We start from the raw sequence: 14031 nt of genomic DNA, 5'->3' as shown, positions 1-14031 counted from the left end.
TATTGTAAGAATATGGTATAGAATATAGATAACATACAAAGTATGTGTTAAATGATTGTTGAATTGTCAGTAAGTCTTCCAGTCAATAGTAGGCTGTTAGTTAAGTTTTGGGAGGAGTCAAAAGTTACTGGTGGGTTTTTAACTACAGTGGTGGGAGGGAGAGTTGGTGCCCTTACCTCTATGTTGTGTAAGGATCAACTGTATTCTTAATCATTTAAGAATGATTGAGTTATTCTAATCATTCAATCTAATCAAGTCAATCTAATCTTGAATAATTATTCTAGCCTTTTAAAAGAAGAAGGAAAGAAACTATCATTTTAGTTGTCTGTAGCAGGTATTAGGAAGTGTTGCCCTTGCAACTGATAACGGTTTTTTTAATGCAGTGTTTTGTAGAGAGTAAAAATGATTAAGAGATGGCCTTTTCCTTTGTGACTTTAAATCCTAGTAATGGTACAGTAAAAGATAGCAAGTAATCATGAAAGTTCAAAGAAACCACAAAACATGTCAGGGAAATTCAGGGATACTTCTTAGGCAATATGTTTTTGAGATGGTTAGGATAGATAGGATTATGAGGCAAAAGAAATCAAAATGCTTGTTACATAAGCCGAGGGATGGGAGAGGTGTGAAGTAAAGGAAATAATGTAACCAAAAATATAACAGTGGAAAACATTTGTTAAGTACCAATTGTGTTTTACACTTTGCAGGTATTGGGGATACTACGATAAATGAGATTCAGTTTTTGTTTTCCAAGAGCTTAAATCCTAGTTTACCAATTAATTGCATAGAAGTGATGGTTAAAACAGGGGAAGCACATGAAATAACTGAGAAAACATAAAGAAAGAAATAAACGTAGCTGGACAAAATCCTTAAAAGAGTATTTACTTTCAGAAAAGAAAATCCAATAAACCAGGCCAGGAATTTTATTAAAAGATATAGTTAAGAAGAAGATCAGGACAGTTCCATGACCTGGAGCTTAAGGGTGAACATGGATTTTGTGTTGTTGGTTTGTGGTTGTTGTTTTTTTATTTGCTTGTTTTTGGTGTTTGTTTTAGTCCTCCACCCCTTCCTCACTCCCCTGAATGTGGGTTTTAATGAGGAAGAGGCACTCAACAATGTGAGATTTATACAGAGTGGTGAAAATTAAGACAAGTAAAGATCAGTGGGACCTGGTAATTAAGAAAACTTCAGTAACTTGAGGTTTGAGGTTTGGCACAAATATTAAAGATTCTGAGAAGAGGGGAGGGAGTAGACATACAGGTAAGACTTCTTTCAAGGTTAACGCAGGAGAGATGGTGATGAAATTGAGAAGCAAGAGTAGATAGGGTCAGGGGAGTGGTAGAAGATTGGGGGTGACTAGAGGTCATGCTAAGAAATTAAGAAAAAGGAAATGGGAAATTGTGGTTAGAGTGCAACTGAAGAGTTTAAGAGCTTGGAGGTGGTAGAATTTTGAGTGATCAAATCTAATATGTGACTTAAATGGAATCAAGGAGGAATAAAGACCAAGTGATAATTTTTTTTTTAAAGATTTTTATTCATTTGAGAGAGAGAGACAAAAAACATGAGCAGGGGAGAGAGGAGGGGGGAAAGCAGGCTCTCTGTTGAGCAGGGAGCCCGATGTGGGGCTCGATCCAGGACCCTGGGATCACGACCTGAATTAACAGCAGACGCTTAACCTTCTGAGGCACCCAGGTGCCTCTGGCCAAGTGGTAATTAAAAAGGAAAAAAAAAAAAAGAACCAGGCTTCGGTGAAGTAAGGCAAAAGGAAGCTAGGAAGTATACTTGCAAGTTTAAATGAAGATTCAAAAGAACTTCCGGTTATAATTGAAGGTCTTTGGATCAGTCCCATGGATGGGCCTCTTCTGCTCTAAATGAGTAGTGAATTAATTTGATCGACAGATATTTATTGTATTTCTACTTTGAGACAATATTCTAGGTATTTAGGATCTATTATTGACCTCTACAAATGACAGTACGAGTTTAAATAATATTGAAATATTAACTAACTTGTTTTATTATATTGTGGTGTAAAAAATAGTTTAGTACTATTTAAATTATGTTCAACCATGAATTTCTTGAGGTCAGGGATTGTCTCATTCATCCTTGTATGCTGAGTTCCAAACATAGCACCTGACACTTTATAGGTATGTTCATGAAATGCCTGAATTACAGAAACTTTTGAATAAAGAACAGAATAATTCTGGAAGGTTTTGTTTTTTTTTACATGGAATTAGTATCTGTGTAATTTTAAAGGTGATAGAAAAACAGCATTAAATCATAGTGTTAAGAGTTTTTTAATGAGAAAGATGTACTTATTGTATCATTACTAATAGGTTCTTGCTATAATGGCAAAACATAGTGAAAAATATGAAATGTGTTATGGAATTATTTCTCTTCTGTGTACAACTATATCTGTGTAGCAGAGAAAGTCTCTAATGTGTATTTTTGATAATGCATGGTATCACTGTAATCATTATAATGTGGTCTTATACATTTTACTAAATACAAACGTGAATAGACCATCAGGGAATAAACTCTATAGATTCCATTGTCACTTGGGTGTTTTCTATGCTTTAATTACCTTCACCAAGAATTTTACAAGCAGGAATAAGAAAATAGAATAAGATAGCTTCTTTGTAATGTTGCCAGGCATAAATGTAACTTTGTGTACAGGACTATACTTTTTTTCCCCATTTTAATCTGTGGTGAGTAAAGCTCATATTTTGTTAAAATTCTAGACTCACTTCCTCTTATATATCACTCTTTTTAGAGTTAAAAACTTTGTTATCAAATTGTATATGATTGGTTCTTAATTACTGTGCGAGAGTGAGCTTCATTTAGATATTGCTCATGTTTTCTTTTCATGAGACTTCAGGGTTTAGCTCATTTACTTCTTCACAAAAATAAAATTGATGTTTTAACTATGCATCTAAGAATGCTTACTATCAGTTCATTAGCTATCATAGAAGTATTTCTATCATCTCTGATCCTTTATAATTTTAATCTGTTCTGAATTTTCATATTTGTGTAGTTCTGAGTTTACCCCACAGACTTTTTTCATATTAAATAACTGTTACATGGAGTTGACAAATATAATTTAAGAATTATTATTTTGGGGGCGCGTGGGTGGTTCAGTGGGTTAGGCCTCTGCCTTAGGCTCAGGTCGTGATCTCAGGGTTCTGGGATCAAGCCCCACATCGGACTCTCTGCTCAGTGGAGAGCCTGCTTCCCCCTCTCTCTCTGCCTGTCTCTCTGCCTACTTGTGATTTCTCTGTCAATTAAAAAAATAAAATAAAAATTTTAAAATTATTATTTTGTAAAATATAAATGAAAAATGATTCTAAAATCCTCAAACTAGAATGTTCACTTCAACTTGCTTATCCAGAAAACTGATAAAAAAGGAAACGTAACTGATCATAGTATAAATGAATATTAATGAAACATTTGATTAAGGACATCTCATTCATGAAGTTGAATTGATTGTTGAGAACCATGGATTTTACATGTGAAAATAAACAAATAAATATAGGTTCTTAATGTTAACAGGTTCATGTTTTTAGAGAAACTAGCTGGTTTTTAGAGAATTGGCAAAAAAAAAAAAAAAATCCACAGTCTTTCTGGTGTGTCCTGTTGCTAGGCTTGATGATGTTTGAATGACCTTCTCTAGTATACCCTATTTTTGTTTGACTCAACCTTAGTGTTAATGTAGTCTAGAGCTGTGATAACACTGAAGTACCGAATTCACACATTTTCTTTTTAGTCTGTGATGAACAGAAACAGAGATTGGCTGACTTGGAAAAGATACCCAAAGTCTATCTTTCTCTCATGCCTCCCCTACAGTTTCTTTGTGGGCCTTCTTGCAAAGACACGTTGAGGATCTTCCCCATGAGATCCAGCTACTGTGTTGTTATAATGGGACCTTGACCAGAAGTTTTTACCTTATAAGTTGATATAAGATATACTTGGTGAAATTTATTTAAATCTTACTACTTCAATAAAAAAATGTAATGTTATTTCAGTACATAATATAAGGTTTATATTAGTCTCTGAGGGTACACGCTAACCTTTTTGATGATTCCTCTTGACTCTCAGGGAATAAAACAGAGGAGAGATGTCTTTGATAACAAAAAGTATACCTATTTTTAGCTTTTATTTTTACATTTCTCAAATGTATTATTTTAAAAACAATTAAATTTCCGTGCACAGTTAAGTATGATATGAACAGAAGATAATAAAAAAGACCTATCCTTATTTTAACACAGAGCATAATACCTTTCACACAATAAATTCTTAAAATAGACTGGTGTGTGGGGTTTGACACTCTATTTTCATAGTATCAGCCTAGGGGAACTTAATTATTTCCTGGAAGTAAAAGGAGGATTTCTAAGTATTAACAAATTTTCTGTCAAATCTCTTACAAAGTATGAAAAATAAGTTGTGTTTTTAGTTGTATAACATTTCAACCTGGAGTTTATGACACTTAGAACTAGATTCTCTTTAGAATGCAGATTGAAAAGTCACACATTTGAATTGAATGTGATCCTTCCATCACAAAGTTAAAAATGACTTTTATATTGATAACCAAACTTGGATGCATTTAGAAATATCTTAGTAGATGTGGTCCATATATACGATGAAGTATTATGCCTCCATCAGAAAGGATGAATACCCAACTTTTGTAGCAACATGGACGGGACTGGAAGAGATTATGCTGAGTGAAATAAGTCAAGCAGAGAGAGTCAAGTATCATATGGTCTCACTTATTTGTGGAGCATAACAAAGAACATGGAGGACATGGGGAGATGGAGAGGAGAAGGGAGTTGAGGGAAACTGGAAGGGGAGATGAACCATGAGAGACTATGGGCTCTGAAAAACAACCTGAGGGTTTTGAAGGGGCGAGGGGTGGGAGGTTGGGGGAACCAGGTGGTGGGTAATAGGGAGGGCACGTATTGCATGGAGCACTGGGTGTGATGCAAAAACAATGAATACTGACTGTTACGCTGAAAAGAAATTTAAAAAGTGGGAAAAAAAAGAAATATCTTAGTAAGTTTATTCATTAAATCTTCATGCTGTCTTTTATATTGCTTTATTAGGCTAGAATATAATCCCTTTTTGGTGTCAACTCTCCTTACCGGAGAGCTATTGGACAGAGACCATAGCTTCACTTCTGGCTCTTGGAACTGGGAATGCTTTGCCCAGAGTGTGTGATAATTTGAGTAATGGCTTGGTGACAAATTGTGGACTGACTTCATTGGTTTTCAACCTTATGTTAATAGAACGCTTTTGTTTTCCTTGTTATGAGTAAAAAAAAATTTGATAATAATGTACATGTATTAACAGAAAGTTCAATTCACATCAGTGAGTCAAATTATTATAATTAGTGACAATTATATCTAAAACATTATTTTTCAAATCTCAAATTCAAAGTAAATAAGGTTATGCCACTCATTTTCTTTTTATTTAGAGTACTTTCATATTTCCATAGGGTTTGAAGAGCAGAAATAGAAAAAGAAAAAATGTAAAATAAAAATTTATGATAAGAAATTACTATAAATTTTAATTATGAACTCTGAAATCAGATAAATCTCATCTGTTTTTATAGTACAACTTTAAGTGTGTTTTTTTCCCTCCCAGGACATTTATTCAGAGCAGCTGGGGATCAACCGTTTAACCTGTCCACAGTGTCGAGTGCCTTCCCAATGGTCAGCCACCCAGTCTTTGGTCTACATTCAGCCAGCTCAGGGCATTCAGAATTTGGTGGTTTGGGGACACTTGGTACACCCACAGCCTTAGCCGCACATCCCCAACTAGCATCTTTTCCAGGTAAACATCTGTTACAAACAGTGTTCAAGGAAAGGAGGAAAGCTTGAAAATGTTCAAGCAGTAATTTGTTTATTAAATTGAACAAAAAGAATAGTCTAATGCCTGGTATATTGAAACTCTTGTACAAGAATTGACTCAATCCTATTTATCATGTGCAAAAAAAAAACCCCGCACAATGTGTGCTAGATGGCAGCGTTGATTACAGCTATGCAAGTGTTTAGCTAGAGAAAGGGGCATCTGCCACAAAAGTGATTAATTAGGCCAAGTGTACGTATTGTGAGTGTAGAGCTTGAATTTTTCTCAGCTTTATTTGATTTAAAAAAAAATTATTTAACTTACAATGGAAAGTAAACTCCAGTTCTTATAATGAATATCTCTATACTTTTGAGTTCTCACTTCTCTGCACTTTCCAAGGAAGATGAACTTGGCCCTTAAATTCTATATTTTTCCATATTTGATCAGAACAACTATAAATTTGCACCACTTGCATTACAGCAAGACCAGAATTATCCCCAGTTCTACAGATTATGACAATTCAGAAGCTCAGTAAGGCACCAATTAAAGCCTAAATTGGATAAGCATGCTATAATTTTCCTTGTTATTTTATTTTCAAAGTCTAAACTTTCATGTGTTTTCAGTGATTGATTTTACTTTAATAAATTTTAGCCAGGAATGCATGGTTTGGTCTTATAAAAAATAGTTTACAAATTAGAGCATAATTCTAGAGAAAAATAGACCTGAATTTAAATGACTGTGTTACATTTTAGCTGCATGATCATGAACAAGTAATCTGACCACTCTGCCTCAGTTTTCTCTTCTGAAAAATTGAGGATAGGTAATGGTACCTGCCTCTTAGGACTCTTGTGAAGATTGAAGGAGATAAGCCATATCAGTACTGATTGCAATGTTTAGCATACATAATGAGTACATAATTAGTTATTATTATTACTTCCTCTTTCCCACTTTAATGGGTAATAAACTATCACATGCTTCTTCAAAAGGAAACAAGCATCTCATTTTAACTATATACAGAATGGAAAGATGGTTAGATGTATATTTCAAGTACTGTTTCTTGAGTCATATTCTTTTAATTCAGTTGTCTGGAACAGAGTAGCTGGTGGGGAGGGTTAATATGACTACAAAGTTAAAATCAAGTCTTAAACTAAGCCTTAACATTTGTTTTAAAAATACTAATAGGAATTTATTTAGGCTAGTTTCTAACATGGTCGTTTAGCAAGATGATCAATCCAATAGATATTTGCTGAAATATAGGATTTCTGATTAAAAAATCAAAATAGATAGTAGAAATATAGTTACTGGGCGTCTTAAAAATTTTTAAATCATTTTGTCGTAGCTTATTATACCATTGCTTTTGAGCCTATCTAAATTATTCACTCATTCATTTATTGTACAAAGTTCTTTGAGCATCTTCTATGTTCTGTGCATTGAGGAATACACTGACATAGTATGTGTTGTTTACAGTTTTTAGGAGATGGATAAACAATGACAAGACAGTCTTTAATGGTGAAAGTATGTCTATATACTGTTTTCACCAGATAGACACTATGCAAGACCTAGAAGACTCATTTGTTTACGTTGTAGATTGGGTATAATAATTTAAATTTTAATTCTCTGTAATTGCCTTTATTCAGATGGGTAATCTAAATGCTAAATTTTTGAAATCACCTAAAAATTAAATGAAGACACACAAGAAAGAAATTACTAGAAATTTTAAATAAAGAATAACTTACTTTATAATTTCATGTACTTTCTGCATTTCAGATAATAAAATCAACAGAAGCAAAATTATTTAATGGATATTAGTCTAATATTATGTCTATTTTATATTGAAATAATGTTTCACAGTAATTTCTTTTAAAATAATTATAACTTTTGGTCATTTTTATATTATATTACCATGAATTTCTGTGAAGCATCTGGCTCCAAGTACGAAAGATTTTAAAATTCTGCTATATCTTCTAGGCCCAATATCATCTGAAATATTAGACTCTTTCAGTTGAATATAATTAATGTTGCCAATATGCTGTTACCTTCTTTGAATACCTGTAGAAACTCATTATATGCTGGTTTATGTAATCCTTATTTTGTATATTTTGTTTTATGAACAAACTATTTTGTGAGTGACTGTTTTCATTTTCTTAAACTTGGAAGATAAATAAGTTTGTCATTTAACAAAAATTATATTATTTCTTATGAAATATTAGACATTTGTAAAGTTTGTGGTCAGAAGCTCTACCACTTTCATATTTTTATTTTATTGATTTTTATTTACTTTTTTTTTTAACCTGTGGTGTCAGCTTGTTTATAACATACACATTTTCCAACTTTTCATTTTCTAATCCCCATTGTGTACTTATTTATAGTGATGTTCTAAAGTATAGTGTTATGGTTATTCTTTTTTCTGAGCATTATTTCTGAGCATATTTTATATCTAAAATATTTGAATCTTATTATACTTAGATTGCCTTACCAACTTGTGGGTTGTTTATGAAGTCTATACATTCAGCTGTAATGCTTTAATTATAGACTCTGTATTAAGTAATGTAAATATCTTTAGGAAACCTCAGTCCCTTTTTATTAGCAATTTGGAACCTAGGTTTCAAACCTATAAATAAGAATAGATTCCAACTGAGCTGATACAAGTCCAAAATACACAGTTTTCCTTCCCACCTAAATACACTTCTTTCATCTAAACAGGGATAAATGATTAATGCTTCTGTATGGCTATTCTGGTTCAGTTCCCATCATTCAGGCACTGCTAAATATGCATTGGTGTCATTTCACTAGCAGTGCCTTCCTGCAGTGCAGAAGAATAGCTTTTGCAGTTTTCTGCTTACACTGTGTTTAGATCTTTTAGAATAGCAGCCACCATGAACATTTCACTTTTTGAAGAAAACAGATTTTGCCATTAGATAATGAAGGTGCATATCTTTACATTCTGTTTTTAATGAAGCGATATTCCTAGAAAAGATTTGAAGATCATACAATAAACTGACAAAATTGAATTTTTCCCATACTATATTATTCGGTTTCTTTTCTCTAATTTCTTCATGTTGGTTACAATCAATGAAAAATATAGCACATCTCTTGGAAGGTTAGCCTGAAAGGTCATAAATGATTTGGTAATCTGGCAGGTTAGCCAAGTAGCAAAGATTATTTCTGAGATTTTAAATGGGGCAATACAGGACGTTCTTTTGGATTATTTTCAAATATCTTCTTAATCTTCACCCTTTCTGATAAATGTATTCTATAAAATTTGGCTTCTCTCCTTTTCTAAAAGTTTTAACTAAGAGCCACTGTTTGAACATCTAAATTGCATTTGATGATTTTCTACCATTGATTCATTTTACATTGATAAAACAATCATTGTTAGCTATAATTTATGAAAGAAAATATAAACAAACTCCAAGCTTTCCTTATTAACTTTATGGGGAAGAATTTTGTAGAACTTTTATATTTTAATATGACCTACTTTAGAAATCTTTGAATATCTGAGAAAAAAACCACTGCTTTTGCTATCTTTATGTTTTTAATTAAGTATAGAATATCTTCTTTCATAAATGAACTTGAGGTATACTGGTTTACAGTAGCAGTCTTGGTATTATTATTTATGATTTATCAGACCCAGATTTAAATTATATATAATTTGAGGAAATTCTTAACATAGGTTGTAAATGGTACAACCATAAATTCTAAGGTTTTAAAATATATTCTTAAATATTATTTCTTTACTAATTTAGAAAAATTATGGTATAAGTTATCAAGATGTCACACAGTTCTTTACTTTTCCAAGTTTTCCATTTTATTTTTAAAACCATAGACCACCTTTATTCTTCATAAACTTGAGTTCAAGGAAGCTGCCAAGTGAAGATCCTTGGATACTTTCTTAATGAGAGGAGTGATGAGTATGTAACATCTAATAAGCTGTCTTACAGTTAGATGATCAGAACTGTGTATAATTCAGCTGTTCTGTTCCAAAATGAAACTTGGTATTTTTTTCCAGGATTAAAATATGTAATGCATTGTTACATTAACTAGAAAGTTAATTCAAGTACTTTTTGCTTGTTTGTTTGATGTTTGGTTTTGAGGTGCAGAGTGGTGGCGAACAACAGATGTCCATAGTCGTACAGGGGCAACCTTCTTTCCACCCTTACTGGGAATTCCACCACTGTTTGCTCCTCCAGCCCAGAATCATGATTCTTCTTCATTCCATTCAAGAACTTCAGGAAAAAGTAATAGAAATGGTCCTGAAAAAGGTATTCCTTGTTAACTTAAGTGATGTTTTATAAATCCTCCATTCCAATACCTATTTTCAGTAGAGTTTAGGTTTAATAACTTTATATAACAGTGTACTAGACACTTTTTCACAATGGCTTGCTTACTCCTTAACAATAACTCTGAGCGATTGGAAGTATCTTCATTTCACATCCAAGAGTAAATAAGTGATTTGAGGACTGCTTGCATGTCAGTGTGGCATAGACAGGATTTGAACCTGGCCTTCTAACTCCCAACTCCACTGCTTTTTCCTCTGTGTCTCATTACTTCCTTTGTATAATCCAGCATAAGATTTACTTCTGTAATTAAGCACTAAATTCATCAAAACTAATATCCAAGTACTCCTTTTTTCTTTTAAGTGATCATTAATATTTCTGCAGTTTATAACCTGTTAGAATAGCATTTGCAAATTATAATAGCATTTTGGATGGTTTATTATTATCATTATCATTTCTCACTTGGGTAAGAGCTTTTGGTGAGTTTGCTCTGAAAAGGGAAATGTTTGCATTTAATTATGTTTCTAAACATTATTTTAATTGAAGTAAAATTCAGATAAATATAAAATTACCATTTTAAAGTGAACAATTCAGTGGCATTTAATGCATTCAGTGTTGAACAGCTTCCACCTCTGTATAGTTACAAAACATTTCACCATGTCAGAAGGAAACTCCATACCCCTTAAGCAATTTCTCCCCATTCTTCCCTCCCTCAGTCTTTGGCCATCACTAGCTTATGCACTGTCTCAGTGGATTTATTGTGAATATTTCATACAATACATGGCTTTTTCTATCTGACTTCTTTCATGATGACTGACTTTTTTAGCATGATGTTTTAGAGAATCATTCATATTATATATAGCATATATCATTACTTCATACCTTCTTTATGACTGAGTAATATTCTCTTGGATAAACATGTTTGTTTTTATTTTCAAGGTGTAAATGGGTCAATAAATGGAAACAGTACATCATCTGTATCTGGTATCAACACACCTGTATTATCGACTACTGCTTCAAGTTCTGTGGGACAAACTAAAAGTCTAAGCTCAGGTGGAGGAAATCGAAAATGTAATCAGGAACAAAACAAAAACCAGCCTTTGGATGCTAGAGCTGACAAAATAAAGGATAAGGTAAGTTATTCTCTCCAGAACAGATATGTAACAGATCTTTATGTAAGCATTCCAAGCTTCAAACGACCTGAATCTATGGAACAATTTCTTATGAATTACCACTCCTATTTTACAAATGCTTATTTTTATGGTTTGGTACTAATATTAGGACTCTTAAAAATTATAACTGTTAGCACCAGTATAAATAATGCAAATAGTAATAATAGCTAAGATTTGTGGAGAACTTAACACATAACAGCTCTACTCTAATTGATTTGCATATAATATCTATTTTAATCCTCTCTATACCCCTAATTAGCTAGGTATTGTTTTTATAAATGGAGAAACTGAGCCTCAAAATAGGTGGCCAGTAAGTGGACAGGATTTGAAGTCCACATGGGTTGACCCCAGAGCCTGTGTTTTTAGGAAAAGAAAAATGAGAAAACATTTTATTATGGGAAATTTGAAATCTATAGAATAGACAGAATAGTATAATAATCCTGTGTACCCATTATTCATTTTCAAGAGTTGTCACCGCTTGGCCTGTTTTATTTCATTATATCTCCAACTGTGCAGGTTATCGGTTTATACCTCTCACCTTCCTCTGTTTGACCAGTTGGCGCAGTTAGAGCTTGTCAGCAGAGGGTGTTGGAGAAACCCTGAAAAAAGAAAGGCTGTTTCTGGTTCCAGTGTTTTCTTCTTGCTCTCATGCTGTGGCTGCCAGTGAGTAGCTTTCAACCCAGCTGGCAGCTTCTCTGTGGTCTCTGTTTAGGAGACCTAGTAGTACACACCGTCTGGTGGGTCTCATGGGCATCCCAGCAAGCATCTTAGTAGTAAGTTTTGCTGGGATGCCAGTGGTGGCTTTCTAGCTAATTTTAGTGGCACCCCAGTGAGGGGGTTTCCAGAAACTTTTCCTGGCACTCCAGCAGGCATGTTTCCTATTTGCCAGCCTTGACCTGTGACACCTCAGTGGGCATGACACCTCAGTGAGCTTTTCTGCCATCCAGTGGGCAACAGCCACATCATCTCCAAAGTCTGAAGTTCAGCCTTGGGTGAATGAGGTTGGAAGATAGAGGCCCTCTTCCAAGTTTACCTTTATTTTACTACTCTACCTCTGCCCTCCAGGAAGTGGCTGTTCCCTACATCTGCTATTTCAGTATTCTTTAGAGGTCTCTTTATCTCTCTTAGTAGTATTCATATTCTGCTACTAGTTAATAATTCTACATCATAAAATCTCCCGGTTCAAATAACTGATGTGCTTTCTGCCTTCTGACTAGATTTGTCTGCCATGGAAAAGGTATTGTCAGGAGTAGGGTGGATATGCAAATTGCAGATGATAAATTCACTCCAATATTCTGGTCATTCTGAGCCTTTAGATTTCCTCTTCCATATCTTGCCAGAGAAGCTGTGACATTTCATTTTATTAAATGTAGGCCTCCACTGGGTCTGGGTTTCATGCATACAAGCAGGTAAGCTAAGATACCTCCAGCTACATGAACTGATATATTATATCCAGACTTTCTCATAAGTGCACCCATATTTACGAATTTGGTCTGCTCTCATTTGTAATTTCTTCTTGAGCTAGGAGTCCTGGTTTATTTTGATTTAAAATCCTAGTATCAATTGCAAACATTTTGGAAACAAAGATAATAACTAGGGCAGCAGCTTCTCATCTCTAAATTCTATAAAAACCGCATTGAAGGCCTGGTTTTCTGTGGGAGCAGAGTCTGCGCACATCATTTTCTTCACCATCTCAGTTATAATATCAAGGGGCCTGTCTCTTCCCCATTGCCTTTACTTGCCTCCTTTGTTGTAGATCAATTGACCCTAAAAGTCTGAGTATTTCTGATCTTTCTATTCTTCTTATTCTTTTTAAAGATTTTATTTATTTATTTGACAGAGAGAGATCACAAGTAGACAGAGAGACAGGAGGAAGCAGGCTCCCCGCAGAGCAGAGAGCCCGGTGCGGGACTCGATCCCAGGACCCTGAGATCACAACCCAAACCGAAGGCAGAGGCCTAACCCACTGAGCCACACAGGCGCCCCTCTGATCTTTCTATTCTTTTCTATTGATCTGTGTGTCTGTTTCTGTGGCAGTACCACACTGTTTTGATTATTACAGCTTTGTAGTAGATCTTGAGATTTGGAATTGTGATACCTCTAGTTGTGTTCTTCTCTTTCAAGAATGGTTTGGCTTATTGGCTATTCAGAGTCTTGTGGTTCCATACAAATTTTAGTATTATTTGTTCTGGTTCTGTGAAAAATATTGTTGGTATTTTGATAGAGATTGCATTAAATCTATAGATAGCTTGGGTAGTATGGGCATTTTAGCAGTATTGGTTCTTACAGTACATGAGCACGGAATATCTTTCCATTTGTTTGTGTCATCTTCAATTTCTTTCATCAGTGTTTTGTAGTTTTCAGAGTACAGGTCTTTTACCTCCTTAGTTTATTCCTGGGTATTTTATTATTTTTGGTGCAATCGTAAAAGGGGATGTTTTCTTAATTTCTCTTCCTGCTACTTCACTATTAGTGTGTAGAAATACAGTGGTTTTCTGTAGATTAGTTTTGTATCTCGCAACTTTACTGAATTCATTAATTAGTTCTAGTAGTTTTTTGGTGAAGTGTTTAGGGTTCTCTGTGTATAATATCATGTCATCTGCAAATAGTGGAAGATTTACTTCTTCCTTATCAATTTGGATGCCTCTTATGTATTTTTTTTTTATGCGATTGCTGTGGCTAGGACTTCCAGTACAATGTTAAATAAAAGTGATGAGAGTGGACCTCCTTATCTTCTTCCCAGTCTT

At 34.0% G+C, this 14031-nt stretch overlaps 1 protein-coding gene across 12 annotated transcripts in view; it reads left to right on the top strand.

The window, feature by feature from the left end:
• Positions 1-14031, top strand: part of BAZ2B (bromodomain adjacent to zinc finger domain 2B) — a 421364-nt gene that overhangs the window by 294525 nt on the left and 112808 nt on the right. For 10 of the 12 annotated variants that reach the window (XM_046018124.1, XM_046018127.1, XM_046018130.1 and 7 more), the window contains 3 exons: positions 5632-5820; positions 9930-10097; positions 11052-11245. In XM_046018124.1, coding sequence (XP_045874080.1) covers positions 5632-5820; positions 9930-10097; positions 11052-11245 — 551 coding nt within the window. The remainder of the gene's footprint in view (positions 1-5631; positions 5821-9929; positions 10098-11051; positions 11246-14031) is intronic. The other 2 variants (XM_046018131.1, XM_046018129.1) reach the window with 2 other exon arrangements.

The sequence above is a fragment of the Meles meles genome, chromosome 9, assembly GCF_922984935.1.
Source record: "Meles meles chromosome 9, mMelMel3.1 paternal haplotype, whole genome shotgun sequence".
NCBI lineage: Eukaryota > Metazoa > Chordata > Mammalia > Carnivora > Mustelidae > Meles > Meles meles.
Note: the sequence above shows the minus strand (reverse complement) of the source record. Positions and strands in the feature narration are given on the sequence as shown.